The sequence below is a fragment of the Lagopus leucura genome, unplaced genomic scaffold (genome assembly GCF_019238085.1).
Source record: "Lagopus leucura isolate 7727_CA_CO unplaced genomic scaffold, USGS_WTPT01 Super-Scaffold_100008, whole genome shotgun sequence".
In the NCBI taxonomy this organism is placed as follows: Eukaryota; Metazoa; Chordata; class Aves; order Galliformes; family Phasianidae; genus Lagopus; species Lagopus leucura.
The window spans coordinates 14,752,298-14,770,451 of NW_024962265.1; the positions used below are offsets into that span (position 1 = coordinate 14,752,298).

Genomic DNA, 18,154 nt, shown 5'->3' on the forward strand with positions numbered 1-18,154 from the left:
TCCAGTTAAAGTTTTTAAATATTAATAAGTACAAAATGTTCAGACAGTGACTTCAGATGAGATTCTGTCCATTAAAAAGAAAAGCTGGAGGAATGTGTGTAGAAAGAGGGAACCTTTTGTGCAGAGCTCTGTGCAGAGCTGCCCTTTAAATCTGTTGTAGGTGTAGGTGTTCCACTCAGGGTCCTGTTTTAATTAGACATGTCCAGAAGAAAGCATGCCAGGCCTTGTTTTCAGTGCTCTATCTGGTGACATATATGGACCGTCCACATAGCTTGTGGTGTCCCTGCTTTCCTGTCAAGAGAATGCGCAGGATTGTTTCACTGAAAAAGAAGTGAATACCTAAAGTAAGCCTGATGCTGTCCACTCCCTCCATTTGCATGTCCCTCCCTCGTGATAAGGCTGAAATGTCCTGGTGTTGACACTGCCTGTGTTTGTTCACACACACAGTTGAGCTCTTACCGAATACCAGAACTCCCTGACTTCTGTAGAAAGACGTTTTGAGATTAAAAGGAGAATGTGAAGGAAAATGAAATGTGAAGATGAGAAGCAGGGGTATGTTAGATCTATTTTGGCTCTAATGTCTTTAGCTTTCTGAAATATTGTTTTTCTAGCGATAGGAGCACAGGTGCTTTGAGGGCTTTCTCTGTGTCGCAGTCTGGTGTGGCCTTTTTGATTTTATATACAGTTACACTATGATGTTGTAGTGTTTTGTGTTCTTTTTTTCTCAGAGTCCCAATGAATGTGTGCCAAGGGGATGCTGTCTGTGTAGTGCCTCTGCATTTCGTTATCAGATGAGAAGATTGCAAGGGTTGTGAAGCAGAGTTCCCTCTCTGACAAAGTGTACATCAGAATTTAGTTGCAGCATCTCTGCCTGGTCTAGCAGGCCATATATTCACACTCGCTGTGTTCTGGTGTCAAAGTCTGGATGTGAGAAAAGAAAACCGAAACCCTTAAGCAACTTGTAGGAAGCTGCAGGGGAACGACTTTTCCACATTCAGGCAAGTGCAGATCGTGTTTGCTGCTTCCACAGGGCTGCAAGGGCTGCTGGTGTTAGCTCGGGACCTGCCAAAAATCTGACAGTCAGTTGGGGGGAGGGGTGGGGAGCAGTGCTGTGATGAAGTGAGACTCTTTCCATAGTAGCAAGTCCTGTAACTGCTGATCCTTGGGCTATGCAGGGCAGGCTGGCTCTGGTTGTTCTCCAGCTGCCTGAGGCTCACGGGTAGCTCACAGCTATCTTCATGCTGAAGCTGCTCTGGAAACACTTGCAGGAAGGCTGCTGCAGATCTATGTGATTTTTATGAGAAAGTTTAAGAAAATTTGAATTTTTCTCCTCATCAGAAGTTTGGGATGTGTGCATACATTATTTTGGGGATTGGAGTCTTGATAGCTTAAATGTCTGATAGTCTGATAGTTATTTTTGGTGCCAATTGAGGGTTTTAGTTCTAGGTCCAAATAAAATCATCTCTTCTCTGGCCCTCTGTAAAAGAAATAGAACTTCAGCCACGAAGTTTTTGCATTAGCCAAAGGATATTGATTGCAATGGAAAAAAAAAAATTAAAGGTGGTTTTGCTGTTTGAGCATTTGCTTGTTTTTTAAATGTGACAAGTACAGACCTTTTTCCCTAACCAAGCTCATCAAGTAAGTACATGAGCTGTTGCCTACCTTGTTACAGGATGATTTGGGAGCCAAGATAATTTTAACAGGCTGGTATTTCATTTTGCTGATTTGACCTCTGCCACTGCAACGAGAGAAATGAAAGCCACCTTCTTAAAAAAACAAACAAAAACAAAACGTGGGTGCCTGAATAGCCTTGTTTGTAAGCACGTTAATGCAAGATAGCTGCACCGTATCATGAAGAGGGCCTGCTAGTGTTACGAGGTCTGGCTGCGGTGCCGTGATGTTGGACCTAAATCAGTCTTGCAGAGTCAGCGTCTGCCGTGCTGCACCCTGTGCTTAGTGCCACAGAGCTGGATGGGGGAAAGATCTCTCGTTGCTTGCATTAATACTGCAGTGCTTGTTTCAGAAATAGTCTTGTAAGAATTAGCATTTATTTTGCTTGAATTAATGATTTATGAAGGTGATACCAATCTTAATTTTTGTATTATTTTTGTAGTATGCTAATGTGAGCAACTGCTGCCTTATGTACAGCAATGCAACGTACATTTGCAGTGTGCAAAGTTAAAATAGTTGCATTTCTTTCTGCTGATAGATAGTTTGAGAGAAGGATCTGCGTTCTTGCTTGTAGCTCTGCATATACAAAGCTGCCTGTCAGGTTTGATATTGCTGCTATGGGATCTCTCTAGAAACAGCCTGAAACTCAGAGCTGAGCTGGGGCTGGGACATGGATGGGGAGCTGGGAGAGGGTAAGGGGGTGAATAGCTGTGGTGGTGAAGCAGGTGTTTTGGTATTTAGTTACTGTGTTTTACAAGACCAGATTCTGACCTATAAATAGATTTCTTTTTGTTCTGTAGGGACTTATTTGCTTCCTCATGCTTAGCTAGATTTCATCTGAGTCACTTGGAATCTCTGAGAAGCTTTTCTTCTAGTGAACGCGAAGCTATTGAAATGTTGCCATATTTATCGATCTTCATCTAAAAAAGAAGAAGTTGCTTGTTACAAGAATAGGCTGCTGACATGAAAAGCCTATCTGAGAGCATGTGTTTGGCTTGAGGCCAAAGAATGAGCTTCTATAGGAGCTTCTTGGCAAGCTGAAGTTTTTCTTCTCTAGTATAGCTAAGCAATCTGGGAGCCTGTTACATTTGAACAATTTTTAGACAAGATGGTCATATTGTTTTATAATTTAGCAGATATTTCTAAGTGATAGTTTCTTGTTTAAATACAAAAATGCCTAGGAACACAATTCTGTGCTATTTAATCATTTAATGATAGACTTACTGAATAATAATTTTAGTAATTAATACACTGATGAGATCTTGCTAGCCTCTCCATTACAGAACTTGAGCATGTTGTTTAGTGGAGTAATCTGGTAGTGTCTCAAACAAAGGTCTGCATTTTTAAATAAGCAGGTGCTGAAACACTTAATGACAGGTACATCTGTTTCATTAGTAAAAATACAATAAGTGTATTCTTGGGCACATCTTTGGCTTGGTTATTCTATGAGCAGGGCTGAAACACATGAATGATCCCTAGGAGACGGCTGCCATTTGGACTTCTTGTTCCTAAATAGTGTCCCAATGCAGGCAGATACAATCTTGGGCTTCTTCACTGGCCTTGTGGGTCCTTCAGTTTTCATCCTCTGAAAGCAAAGCTAGAAGAAGAGTGTCTGAGTTTGCTGTGTCTCAGTATTTTTGTTGCCTCTTGCTGCTTTTATAAGGTGTGTATGAATCCACTCTAAGATGAAAATTGACTTCAGATCTCAAAATGGCCGTTGAAGTGCTGTATGTGCCAGCCTGTTGTTGGGAAAGGTCCTGCAGCAGCCCTGATCCTAGGGAGCAGTGAATAAGCATAATCCCAACAAGGAACTCTGAGGGTTCTAGCTGTGCTGAGGAAAGATGCCCATCTGCAACCTTGAGCCAACTGCTTTGTCTGTAGGAGGGTGGATGTGGCTTGGAATGCTTGTCTCTGTTGGTATCAGGCAGCGTGTGCCATCCTCATTTCTTCTTCATGCAGTGATGGAAGGGGTGATGGCTAGAGAAGCCTGGTTGAGAACTGCCTTCTTGTGGGTCTGACCTGCATACTGTGTGACATCAACTGAATGGTGATGGAGATCTTTGAGATGGAGGGAGCATAATGCATTTGTTCCAGTGCTTATCAGGGGTTTAAACTTCCCTGATAGCATTTGCTCTTCAGTTTCTATTAATAGCAGGGCCTGGAGATAGTTTGGGATGTGATAGCTGACAACTTTCTTCATCATATAGTCAATGAATGAGCAGAAGTGTTTCTATTTTAAGCTTAGCTTTGACAAGTAATAGAACTTCAAAGAGAAGCAGTTCGTAGAAAATAACCTTGGGGTGAGCTACTACAAGAGGTTGAAGAGGAAAATAAACGGGGCTGCAACTCTGATGAAGGAAGACGTTTCTTTAGCTGGCTGTGCTGTGGGGAATTTGTATTAGTTTCAAATGGTTTGAGCTTGGTGCAAAGAGTTGCTGTAGAAGGGGAATCTGGAGAAAGAGGGAACGGTCTGCTTGAAAGAGATTTGTACAAGGAGGTGAGAATTACCTCTTTCTTGCTGTTTGTATGTCAAAGGTGTTGCCTGTCTATATCTTGCTTGTCTCTTTTATGTTGCATTGGTTCCTGGGATAATGTGATGATGTGCAATGCAGCTAATGCATTTCTTTTAACGATGAAGAGGGGAATGTTGACCATAGGGAAAAGAGGATAGTAATACAAACAGATGCATCAAAACAGATTTCAACCCTGACAGGCATTCATTTGTGAAAGTTTTAAAGCATCCTCCATGTGAAGGCCTCTGAGCTGAGGAAAATAAATTGCATGAAGGAAAAAACTGGCTATTTCGCAGTAGATGCCCATGGAAGCTTTCTGGAGTGGTGTGATCAAGGAACTGACTCTGAAGTTGGAGTTTGTGACCTTTGTTACCCAATGTGATAAGTTTACAGCACTGAATTGGACTGAGTCAGGGGGCCCAGTTTAAATCATAGGTGATACAGTGCAGTGTCTTAGAAAGCTGGAATTACGATGAGTTTACATATATTAATTCATCTTTCTTATATTGTCTTCTGAAAAGCAAAATGCTTCTCCTGGTAGGGTTGAAGTATTTAAAGCAGGTATGAAAGAGGAAGAGGTTAAAATGAGGCTCACTGAAGATGAGCCGAGGGGAACAACGTCAGGACTGGGGATAAGACAAATGCTCAGCTGAAGTGCAAATACACCAACACATGCAGCATGGACAACTAAAAGGAGGAGCTGGAAACTGCTGTGCAGCAGGCAAACTATAGCTTAGTTGCTATTACTGAAACGTAGAGGGAGCGCCTCCACTGCTGGAGTGCTGTCATGGAAGGCTGTAAGTTCTTCTGAAGAGATAGGCAAAGAAGGAGGAGCTTTGTCATGGCTCTCTATGCTAGAGAGGGTTTTAATCTTGTTAAGATTGGGATTGGGAATGATGAGGTTGAGTCTCTGTGGGTAAGGATCACAGGGAGGGCCAACAAGGCAGACATCCTGGTGGGGTTTGTTATGGACTGCCTAACCAAGATGAAGAGGCGGATGAGGCATCGTACAAGCAGCTGGCAGAAGTTGTGTGGTCCGCAGCCCTTGTTCTCTTGGGAGATTTTAACTTCCCTGATGTATGCTGGAAATACAGTACAGCGCAGAGGAAGCAGTCTAGGTTTCTGGAGCGTGTGAAGATAATTTCCTGACGCAGCTAGTAAGAGAGCCTACCAGGGAGGTGCCCCGCTAGACCTGCTGTTCACAAACAGAAAACGCCTAGTGGGGGATGCAGAGTTTGGGAGCTGTCTTGGGCAGAGTGGCCATGAAATGGCAGAGTTCTGTATTCAGGATGGAGTCAGGAGGGGGAGTCAGCAAAACTGCTGCCCAGGACTTTTGGAGGGCAGACTTTGAACTGTTCAGGATACTGGAAGGGACGGTCCCTTGGGAGTTGGTCCTTGAAGGGTAAAAGGGTCCAGGAAGGCTGAACGCTCCTCTAGAAGGAGCTCAGGGGGAGTGCAGGAACAGGATATCCCCCTGTGCCATAAGATGAGCTGAGGGGCAAGAACATCGGCATGGGTGAACAGGGAACTTTTTCTAAGTCTCCAGGAGAAAAGGAGACTACTTCCTGTGCTATATATGGTTTATATGGTTATATATGGTTTAGTAGCTTGTGGTACTAATAGGAATGGGAGGGTAGTTGGACTAGACGATCTTGCAGGTCGTTTCCAACCTTGCGATTCTGTGATTCTGTGGAATAAGGGATGGGCAACTTGGAGAGTATAAAGAAGTTGTTAGGATGTGCAGGGAAAAAATCAGGCATTAACCAAGCTTGAACTCAACCTGGCTGCCATAGTAAAAGAGAGCAAAATGCTTTTTAACAAGTATGTTAACAATTAGAGGAGAGCTAAGGAGGATCTCCATCCTTAACTGGATGTGGTGGGAAAAGTTACTGCTGAGGATAAGGCTGAGGTTCTCAGTGCCTTTTGTACACCTGTCTTTAAAAGCCAAACCAACTATCCTCAGGGTACTCTAGCCTCTGACCTGGAAGTCAGAGTAAGCCCCCCATGGTTCAAGTGGAAACAGTTAGAGACCTACCATTCCACCTGGACTGCCACAAATCCATGGGGCTAGATGGGATCCATCTAAGGGTGCTGAGGGAGCTGGTGGAAGTGATTTATCAACAGTCCGGGTCAACCAGAGGAGTTCCAGAGGGTTGGAGACTTACCAATGTGACTCCCATCTATAAGAAAGGTTGTAAGGAAGATCTGGGGAACTACAGGCCTGTCACGGAATCATGGAATGGCCAGGGTTGGAAGGGACCTCAAGGATCATGAATTTACAACCCCCCTGCCACATGCAGGGCCACCAACCTCCCCATTCAACGCTAAACCAGGCCCTGGGGGGCCCCATCCAGTCTGGCCTCGAACACCTCCAGGGACGGAGCATCCACAGTCTCTCTGGGCAGCCTGTTCCAGCACCTCACCACTCTGTCTGTGAAGAACTTTCCGCTGATATCCAACCTAGATCTTCCCTCCCTCAACTTAAAGGCATTTCCCCTTGTCCTGCTGTTATCTACACTTTCAAAGAGTTGATTCCCCTCCTGTTTGTAGGCTCCCTTTAGGTATTGAAAGGCTGCAATGAGGTCACCCCGCAGCCTTCTTTTCTCCAGTCTGAACAAGCCCAGCTCCCTCAGCCTGTCTTCATAGGGGAGGCGCTCCAGTCCCCTGATCATCTTTGTGGCCCTCCTCTGGACCCTCTCCAACAGCTCCCTGTCTTTCTTGTACTGGGGGCTCCTGAGCTCAACCTGACCTCAGTGCCAGATAAAGTCATGGAGCAGATTATCTTGAGTGAGATCAAATGGCAAGTGTGGGACAGCTGGGGGATCAGGCCCAGCCAGCACTGGTTCATGAAATGCAGGTCCTGCTTGACTACCTTGATCTCCTTATGCAACTGAGTGACCTGCCTGGTGAATGAGGGAAAGACTATTGACATAGTCTGCTTAGACATCAGTAACGCCTTTGACACTGTCTCCCACAGTATTCTCCTGGAAGAAGCTGGCAGCCCGTGGCTTGGATAGGTACAATTTTTTTCTGGGTAAAGAACTGGCTGGAGGGCTAGGCCAAGAGAGTGGTGGTAAACAGGGTTAAATCCAGATGGCAACCAGTCACAAGTGATGCTCCCCATGGGTCAGTTCTGGAGCCCATCCTGCTTAATATCTTTGTTGATAACCTGGATGAGGGAATTGAGTGCATTGTCAGTTAGCTTACAGATGACACCAAGCTGGGAGGAAGTGTTGATGTACCTGGAAGTAGGGAGGCCCTACAGAGGGATCTGGACAGGCTGCATTGCTGGTCTGAGGCCAATGGGATGAAGTTCAGCAAGACCTGGTGTCAGGTCCTACATTTTGGCCACAACAACCCCAGGCAATGGTACAGGCTTGGGGCAGAGTGGCTGGAAAACTGCATTGAGGAAATGGACTTGGGGGTATTAGTCAACATGAGCCAGTAGTGTGCTCAGACAGCCAAATGGCATCCCAGCTTGTATCAGAAATAGTTTGGCCAGCAGGAGCAGGGAAGTGATCAACCCTCTATACTCAGTACTGGTGAGGCAGCACCTTGAGTTCTCTGTTCAGTTTTGGGCCCCTCGCTACAAGATAGGCATCAAGGCTTTGGAATATGTCCAGAGAAGGGCATTGGAGGTGTGAGGGGTCGTGAATGCAGGTCTAATGAGGAGAGGCTGGGGTGGTTCTGTCTGGAGAAGAGGAAGCTCGTGGGAGACCTTATCGCTCTCTACAGCTGCCTGAAAGGAGGTTGTGGGAGGTGGGGGTCGGCCTCTGTTCTCGCATAACCAGCACTAGGGCGAGAGGAAATGGCCTCAAATTGCATCAGGGAGGTTGAGGTTGGATGTTTGGAAAAGTTTCTAATCCCAAAGAGTGGTCAGATGCTGGAGCGGGCTGCCCAGGGAGGTGGTGGAATTACCATCCCTGGATGTGTTTGAGGCATGGTTTAGTGGGGAAATATTGGTGGTAGGTGGGTGGTTGGACTAGATAATCTTAGAAGTCTTTTCCAACCTTGGTGATTCTATGATTCTGTGGTTTCTGAATTACAATTTTAAGACTAAATTCAAAGACTAAGTCTAAATTCAAGTACTCTTGCATGAGCTGTTATCTCCAGAAGTGATATGTGTGCATCTCCTATCCCTCCCGATGAGATGATATCTGCACTGTTTGCAGAAGTGCTGGGTGAACTGTTGCACTCAGAGTAAACTTCTGCTTGCTCTGCCTTTAGGCAATGTGAAAATCACTAATGAAGTGATTCTCCTTTGCATTGAGAAGAGAGTTGTAGAAATCTAGCAAAATTGCTTCCCGAAGTATACAAGATTGTTGATAACAATAATGTTAAGGATTTTGGCTGTATATTTAAATAAGTGCTATATCAAATTCAACCATCCATAAATTTTTGATGGGATCTTCTGTGTGGATCTACCTGTCAGCATTCCTCAGTAAATCCCTGTTACCTTCCTTTTTCTTACTCTGAAGTAGGAGAGCGTTATGATAGCCTTGCTACTCTTCTTCTTCAGTTTTTCAGATTTAAAGATGGGTTGTGATGTGTAATGGATTTTCATGTCTTTAATTAGACATGTCAACAAGCTGAACAATGTCAACTGTACCTTTTTTGTTTAAAGTAACTTGTTTTGGGGGTAGGTGGTGAGTTTGTTCCCATTCTGTCTTTAGAAATAGCCATGAGAAAGAGGTTGTAACAGTAGGGGAAGATGTGCAGGAAGATGGTAAGTTATCAACTACTGGAAAACAAGCCGTGCACCTGTTACACAGGGGGTGGGGAGAAATGCCTCTTAAAAAAAGCTAAGCTGCAGAATGTTTTTTCTTCTAGTGACAGGAAGGCTCTTGAAAAGATGGCTGTAAGTAGGTAATTAACAAAATGTATGTATTTAGGCTTATTGAAAGCTTTCTAAAGTACTCTTCATGTCTTGCTTCTTGCAGAGACTCCAACCGTCATGTTAAGGTAAAGCAGAAAAGTGCAGTGCTGAACATGCTAAAGAAGTTGGACAAAATAAGGTTCAGAGGTCACAAGAGAGATGAGTTCCTTGATTTAGCAGAGTCTCCAAATGCTTCTGACACTGAATGTGGAGATGAAATCCCAGTGAAAATACCTCGAACATCACCCCGAGACAATGAAGAGCTGAGAGACCCTGTAAGTACTAGCTTCAAGTATTGTTAAATTATGTCATTGTTGGGTAGAAAAAAAACACAACAACCAAATGAATAATTCCTTGCCCCCTATATTTTGCATTTAGCACTTGAAGATTTGTGGATTGGGAATAAAGCTTTAAGTAGGCTTCCACATTGTGGAAAGTTCAAGGTACTTTCTTAATAGTAATGTTTCCTCTTCCTGCTGTTGTTTTTAGATGTTGTAGATTGACAAGTCTGTTAACTTTGGATGTGCTTCTGAATGCTCTCAAGTTTTTACTAATAAATACAAAGGAGAGACTTCTGGTTGTTTTTCAGCTAGAGAAACTCATAACTGCCACTGCCCAGAACTGTAGGCATACAATTTCTGAATCCTCATTGTTTACTGGAGTGTTGTATCCAGTGATGCTGCCATATTTCATGGCTGTCTTAACCCCATGCAAGACTCTTCCGCTACAACTTTTTGACACTTGCAAGCAGGAGCAACTGAATATAATGGCTTTCTATAAAAATAGAAATGCTTCAGGAATTGTTAAATATTGTTTTTAAAACAATATAAGGAATCCTCCTTTGACCTCTTATATGACTGTGGTCCTTGAGCTTGGACTACTGGGTACAATCTAAATTACAGTTTGGCAATTCAGCTGTTGAAGTCAGAACTTGTACCACTCTGGGGACTCACAGTGTGGTTCTTGGACCCAGATACAAGCTTTCAGATAACAGCTGGACCACGTTTCAAACACGCGTGCTCACTGCTTACAGGAATCATCTGAAAGATTGCAATCTGTGTAGGGTTAAGCATTTCCCTTGGTTTGGCAGCTTGTATCCTGTTCAGTGGCTATTATTAATGGTGCCTTTTTTTTTTTTTTTTTTTGTAAGCATATAGTAGCACAAATGGTCTTTGCTTATGTGAAGCTCTTCTGCCAGGTTTTGTTTCCTATAATAATGAAACAAGTGGTAACAATAGAGCATTTTTGTATCACAAAAAAACCTATTGTATTCATATTGTCAAGCTCCTCAGACAAGGAAGGTCTTTTGAATATCTTTGCTCTTACTCTTCTGTGGCATCTGTCTTTTGTTACTACATATCTGTTGTATGTACTGAGGCTGTTGTGTTTTTACTCTTCCAACATGGTATTGTCTCAATTTATCTTAGGTAAGTAGTGGCTTATTTTCATCCAGACACCTCAGTGTGCAGAGCTGAACAATTTCAGAAACCAATTTGAAGAGAAGCACTTTGCTAGCTGGCTGATTACATGATGTGGAGTGCCCTGACCTAACTCTGTGGGATATAATTGAGCACAGAGAAACAGAGAGAAAGGGGAGAAAAGAAAAGCAGGAATGCTATCAAACTTGTTATGCCCTGCTCATAGTGTTAGTGACTTCCAAAGCCAGTGTGATGCCAGAACCACTGGCTAAGAGCAGCAGCTGTGTTGCAGATAGTGGCAAAGCAAACTTGGATGAGGAAAGAGACCTGAACTATAGGGGCTAAGTTTCACATGGAAAGTGTGAGGGATTGCTACTTGGCTCTGGAAGGCTTCTGTCCTCCTAAGCACTGCTGCCCACCCATGAAGTGAAGGGAGAAGAAATAATCCCTAGTCCTGCAGAGTTGCCAGGAGTAACCAAAGTAATTCTTCTGTATTTAAGCCAGTGTTAAAATAGTGGCTGACATCATGTGAACAGAGGGATTCTGAGTTATGTCTGTGTCTTGTTGAGATCAGATGCTTGAGTTCTGCCCAAACTGTTCTCCATGACTGAAACTCAAATCTTAGATTGCTTATATGGGGTGGTTGTCTTTCATAGGCTTTGTAAGCACCATGGCATCATACTATGATTACGCTGTCTAGGAGAGGGATCGAGAAAAGACCAAGTTGGGTTGATTTCTTCCTGATGAATACTTGAGGGAGCTCTTCAAAGCAGACAGAAGTGAGTGCAAATCTTGTGCATAAATGGAAGTTAGGTCACGTGTATTTTCATGTACAGGTGAGCTGGTGCTGTATTTTCACTTCTGTTGCTTTGTTGTTTCTCTTGAAATCTGAGTGGAGAACTCCTGAGCTGGAAACAGCAGCATTGTTGGCTTAGACCTGAACATAAGCGTGGAAGATTTGAATCTCAGCACCCTTAACTGCATCTTCAGTACATGGATGTCTTTGAGTCTGCTGTCAGCCATCCCTTTGTTAAAGGTTTCTTCTTTGCCCCTCACTGCTTTGCTTTTACTTCTAACTTTTCAGTCTAATGGTGTGCAGAGAAGAGTAATCTCTGTTATCCAGCTTCAGCAAGTTAAGTGAATGTTCAGTCACAAGCCACAAACAGAGCTGTGGGAGTTAGTCCCACAACTTCACATCTTACTGAAGTAACACATGCAGAATTTACATCCTGTGGCTAGAGAAAGGATGACCGGATGAAGGAATCTTGTATGCTCTATCTTAAACTGTAAGCATTACCTGTTTAGCTCCATAATAAACACCTGGACCTGTGTTTGGGTAAAGCAGCTGTTCCATAAGAACAGGTTGGCACTGCGAGGGAAGCCCTAGACTTGAAGATTTGTTGTTTTTCTTTGAATTCATTTGAATTCTGTTCAGAATCTTCTGTACTGTTCAAAATACTCGTTGCTCTTACCTTGAACTAGTTCAGTCTTGACTTACAGGCTGTCCATTTCCTTGTGTAGTTACTTCATAGAATCATATGAGTTGGAAGGGTCTCTTAAAGGCCACCTAGTCCAGCTCCCCTGCAATGAACTGGGATGCCTGCGGCTAGACTAGGTTGTACTTCTCCCTTCTCTGCCCTTACTACCCGGTACTTCTGGGATAGCAGCTACTTTCTTAGGTGTCTGGGGCTTCCTGGACACTGTGACCATGTCATAGCCCAGGCACTGTGTTGCTTAATAAGCTCTTAGTGAAGCGTTTTTTCAGTTCTTGAATGGCTTCCCAGATTACTCCTTCTCCCCATTTTAGCATCAGTTTTTTTTGTTTTTTTTTTTTAATAAATGTGGACATTCAACTCCATATGCAGCAATGGTATTTCAAGCTCGTTTTGTCAAAACACCACAATTATTGAATTGACTGTGAGTAACCTGGTCCATTCCATCTTCTTTATAGTGAAAGTATTAGCATTTGTCATATTGTGATGTTGAAACTTTACATAAGATTTATTAATTGATTAATTAAAGCCCCTTTCATTCAGTGCTATCACATAGAATAGAATCATAGAATCGCAAGGCTGGAAATGTCCTGCAAGACCATCCAGTCCAACCGTCTTCTCATCACCACTGCTACCACAAGCACTAAACCACATCTCGCAGCTCCTCATCCAGGTGCCTCTTGAACACTGCCAGGGACGGCGACTCCACCACCTCCCTGGGCAGCCATTCCAGTGCCTGACCACTCTCTGAGAGAAAAAGTTTTTCCTCATGTCCAACCTAAACTCCTCTGGTACAACTTGCGGCCATTTCCTCGGGTCCTGTCTGTTGCCTGGGAGAAGAGGCCAAACCCCTCCTCACCACAGCCTCCCTTCAGGAAGTTGTAGAGTGTAATGAGGTCTCCCCTGAGCCTCCTCTTCTCCAGACTGAACAATCCCAGCTCCCTCAGCTGCTCCTCATAAGACTTGTGCTCCAGACCCCTCTCCAGTTTCGTTGCCCTTCTCTGGACACGTTCCAGGGCTTCAATGTCTTTTTTGTAGTGAGAAGCCCAAAACTGAACACAGTACTCGAGGTGTGGCCTCACTAGTGCTGAGTACAGAGGGAAGACTCAGGCATCACGTTTTCCTATTTTAGAGATGTAATGTCTGCAGCCTGATTTACTATGACGCAAATCTTCAGGGCTGGGACTGCACCCTGGAAATCATGGCCCATCCTTGTATTTGCCTGTTTTGGCTTGTCTTGCCTTCTATATAGTGTCTCGTTGTTTTGTGATCCAGGTGAATTTATGCACTGTTAATGTTAAAAGTATTCCATTTTTATAAGAGGGAGAAAATGTTTCCTAGTACACACAGTGAATTCAAGTACAGCAGAGAGAAGATCACGTCCCCTTGGGCAGAAGAGGGGAAGAACAAATTTGTGTTCCAGCCCCCGGAGCTTCTGCACTGAACTCAGTGAGAATTTCCAATTGAAGCTCTCTGGTACCTGGCATATTGTACTGAAAGCAGCCTAATCTACTTATGCAAGTTCCCTGCCAGTGTGCTAGGATTAAATCTGAGTTATTATGGTGCAGCAAACATTAATTTAATTGCTGTTCCAGTACAGTTTGGCTTTTCCTGAAGCATGTCAATTAAAACCTTAAAATTTGTGTATCTGTTGCCTCATTTGCAATGATTTGAAGATATGAAGACTCAGGCAAACATTACAGATAAAATAAGCTGCCACTAAAATAACAACAAAAAAAATCTTTCAAAATATAGCAGTGCTTTGTGAGCTATCTGTTGTGGGTGTGCTTCCCAGAGCAGCTATTGAGGATTAGCAGTTGATGCGGATGCTTTGTTCTTGAGCCGTCTGCCTGGTGTTTTTCCTTTCCCTGCAGCAGGTACTTGTGGCAGCCATGGTGAACCCTTGCTTATTTCAAAGAATCTTTGAGCAGTGTCAGTTGAGAACAGCAGGCTAATTCATAGCGTGTGGGTATATGAAGGAAGTAATCTGGAAGTCGTGTGCACTCTGGGCAGCCCTAATATGTGAGGGTTTTTGTTGAGGAATGGGGGAGAAGGGCAGGATGTTATATCTAAGCTGTTGTCCCCGGGTATGGCAACCAATGTGGTGTGCAAATTGCAGTGAAAATAGCACTCATCTTTGCCTGCGTCAGTAGTTGTTTCATTTGGGAACTGTTCCTCTAATAAGGTGATTGCAAACCTGGAAACAAGACCAACATCTTCTTAGATGCTCCTGGAAAAAAAAATCTCCATGTGATGTTGTGTGAATAAATAAAAGGAATTGAACAGTTGCATGTCTGTGTAATGCTGAGATATGCTGTGCTGCAGATGGAGATGCACTCGTATCTGCTGAGCAATGGAGTTCCTCTGCTGCGGCTGCGCAGTGATGGCGTTCACAGGTTTGGGTGCTCAGCATTCAAAACCAAATGCCAGGGCTCTTGGGATACAAGTCTGTAGAAGGTAAAGAGCTCTCAGGTTGAGAGGTGCTGTTGCTAAAAACCTAACCTGCAGGTGGCTATAAAAGCACATTAGTGGGCCAGTGAGATTTGCCTTCAGACCTGGAGCTGGATGTGGTGTGGAGCAGGAGTTCAGACAGCAGGTTGTCTGTTGTCATCAGCAATGTGCCTTTAACCCCTCTGACTTAAACTCTTCCTGCTCAACTCCGTGGCATTTTGCTGGCTTCCTAGGCACTACAAACTCATCTTCGCTAAGTAATTGTGATTGCCAACATTTTAAGAGGGTCCTTGCGTCAAACATTGTCAAAGCTGGAGAGGGAGAAGCTATGGAAAAGCAGAAATCTGTGGAAGCCTTTAAGGCTTTTACTGAGTCATGCAGAAGCAAGAAAGGGCATCTGTACAGTAGAGTTGTGTTAATCCAATCCCAGTCCCTGAGCTGTCCTACAGCAACTGAAGAAAGAAATGCTATTACCCATTTAACACAGGAATTACAACAGGAACATTTTTTATTAACCTGTGAGTGGAGTCAGTTATGCATTCCTGAGACAGGCAGCTGACTTCCAGTGAACGTAACAGGCTCATTTCTTATCTTTTTAGCCCATAACACCTCTTGACAGAGCAAGGTGTGTTGGTGTGGAGAAAAATCTTCTCTGACAGAAATGCCATCTGCTTAAATGTCTCTCTTTCCTGTATGTGCTCACTTTTTTGGCCCTTCTCAGTTGTGTTCAGCAATACTTTATGATGTCACTAAGTTTGGAGTGGGTGCTCTGTTTTTCACCAAATTTGTGTTGCTGTGCATCTCATCTTACTACTCAGGTTAAACCATTTCATTATTATTGTACATCATACAGTACATGCATGATGTTGCTCCTGGTGTTCTTAGCAAGCAGCCTTATATTTTAATTTATCTTTTTATTTGTTTTCTTCTCTCTGGCTTAGGTTGTTTGGGGTTAGTTTAATGGCCCCCAGCAGGGGGGTTGAAACTAGATGATCTTTAAGGTCCTTTTCAGTCCATGCCATTCTATGATTCTGTGTGTACCTGCTGATTTTTATCCCATTACTTGGGTGGAAACTTGAATATCTCAGACAAGTACAAGCCCCTTTCTCCCTCCACTCTTCCCTCACCTGTCATCTTCTATCCCATCTGCTCTGCGTGGGACTGGGGAGCAGTGTGGCAGGAGCAGTGTGCCTCTAGCAGTACGGCTGAAGTGTCACAGCACATGCTATCACATGGCCTGATGTGCATAGCTTGTGAGCATTCCTGATGAGTATAGCACCTTACTCTCTGGCCTTTATGTTGTGGGGGGGTTTTTAGTGTGGTTTTTTTTTTTTTTTTAAGCTGTGTATTTTCTCAGCAGTGTCTGTAGCCAGTTCCATATCTAATCCTACATGCTGGGGCCAAAAGCTGTCCTCTTGAGCAAGGTGTACTTCTGCCAAACATGTTAAGCTCCCTCCTATATGAGTCACAGAGTGATAAAAACTCAGTTGCAATATAAAATCTGTGCTTTCATGACTGGGTAGCAGTCTGCATTTTTATAATGCTTCCTTCTGCCTGCCTATAGCGTATTGCAAGGTGCTCCTGCCTGACGTCTGCCACACCTTCCTCAGTGGGACTGTGTCTAGCAAGCAGTAACACTAAGTCCTACAGCACTGAATGCATATGATCCAGGTTTAAAGATAAGAAATCAACACCAAGGTTAATCACCGTCCTGTGCTCATCTGGAAATAAACCGCTCCTCTCACCAGGCTGGAGCAGTGTCAGGTGGCCTGTAGTGCTGCACCTCACTGGCTGGATGGGAGGTGTGGTACCTGGACAGCAGGATGCTGTGCTGCATCTCCCCATACCAGTATGGCTGTGGGTTCTGTCTGCCTGCTGTGCCATGCTGCTGGGATGCTCATGCTCCAGCTGGGAGCAGCGCTGTGCTGACAGCTTCTCTTATCAGGGCCGACAGCTTGCAGGATTGTGGGTGTCACTGTGGCACTTTTGGAACAGGAAATAGCATCCCTGCTTGGCACTATATGAAACAAATCCAGGTGGGAAGCTGATGCCAGGTAGATGTCCTGCAGTAAGTGTCCACCGCTTCTTCATTTGACTTCATTGACAGTTCTGAGGTTCAAACTGTGTCTGTTCAGCTTGAGCAAGAAAACAGATGTTTAATAGGTATTTCCACACTGCTTTATTTAAAAGAGCAAATCATTCCCACCAGTAAAAGTACTTTGCAGCCTGTGATCTTTGTACATCCTTTCCTAAGACATAGAAAATGTATTTTAATTAACTCTCCTGTAAATTAGCTGAGTTGATGTAAGTATGTAATTAAACTGTTGCAGTTAAATATATGTAGCTGACTTCAGAAAGCAGTAGAGCTCCTGTATGTTTTCAGAGATAAATAGGGATTGGGGAAGTGTTCATGATAAATCCCTCTTTGTCTGAAGATCATTTTCAAAATGCAGGCTCCCGTAATGCCGTTCAGTTTGGCCTCCTGTAAACCTCATTGGCAGCCTTCTTGTAAGCAGTGGGCACTGCATGCAGGGCCTCACCCTCCATTGCTGAAGAGATGCCCTCACACACTCCCCTTTCCCTGCTTTCTGAAAATGCTCACTTCATGAGAAATGGGCAGCATCACCTGCCTTCTGCTGTGTGGGCTCACTTTCTCTCTCTGCTCTCTTTGTGGAGGTGGCGATTGTCACTGCTGTTCTTAACTGATCACATTGCTATTTAATTCTCATCTCTGGCAGTATTTCCCGTGCTCGGGGTGACAGCAATAAATCAGTCAGGACAGTCTCCTGACTCCCCTCCGCCTGGACCCCCAGGATGCTCTTTTAGAGTAAATATTTAGAATATTTCTTTCACTAGCTTTTCAATTTAATGTGTAAAGTATGTCACATCATTTCTTAACTGGGAGTGGGAGGTGCATAGTATAATTACACTTTTCAAATCAGCAGAAGAAAGGGTAAATGATGGTACGGCATAGATGCTGAGGGAGCAGAAAATTTGTTTTCTGTATCTCCTTGAGGTCTGCGTCATTCAGATTCACGTGGGAAAGATACCATGCTTTGGATTGGTTTGCACTCATCCATTTTTGGTTGTTAAATGCAGATTAAGAGACATGCAAAATTGTTGATACTTGTGTGTTTTTCCCACGGCTGTCTTTACTGCACTAAAAGTAAGTTGATATATTTAAATGACCAAAACCAAATGTGCCTCTGAGCTGTCAGTGTGTTCTGGCTTTCTTACAGGCTGGTCCAGGGACCATCATCATGGCTTCAGGAGTCCAGGATTTTAACCGAACGGAGTCTGACAGACTGAATGAAATCAAAGGTCACCTGGAAATAGCCTTACTGGAAAAACACTTTTTGCGTAAGTATGACATTAGTACTCTGTGGAAAGGAATGGCTTAGGCCTGCTGGAAAAAGACTTGATGTATGTTCTCCAAAACTGCAAGAGGTTGCATCAGAATTCTGCGGTATGCTGATGACTGGATAATGCAGGGGCTGACGTTTCTCAAGGTTGCTACATCACTGAAGTATTTTTTTTTTAAATGGCATTTGTCACAACATACAATGCTCTGTGACAAATGCTGTTTATTGGAAGCCTTAGTGTTGTAAGGGAATATTGTTGGAAGGTTCAACCTCTAGTGCAATACCACCAACATCTGCCTCTGATACTGTGGGCCAACATAATAAAACGAGGAATTATTTACAGAGCAGCCCTCATTTCAACAGATCAGAA

General features: G+C 43.8%; 1 protein-coding gene across 2 annotated transcripts in view; it reads left to right on the forward strand.

Annotated features, from left to right (window-relative positions):
• Positions 1 to 447: 447 nt before the first annotated feature.
• Positions 448 to 18,154, forward strand: part of GRAMD4 (GRAM domain containing 4) — a 58,789-nt gene continuing 41,082 nt past the window's right edge. For both annotated transcript variants that reach the window (XM_042872674.1, XM_042872675.1), the window contains exons 1-3: positions 448 to 552; positions 9,125 to 9,335; positions 17,662 to 17,782. In XM_042872674.1, coding sequence (XP_042728608.1) covers positions 527 to 552; positions 9,125 to 9,335; positions 17,662 to 17,782 — 358 coding nt within the window. In that variant the 5' untranslated portion in view covers positions 448 to 526. The remainder of the gene's footprint in view (positions 553 to 9,124; positions 9,336 to 17,661; positions 17,783 to 18,154) is intronic.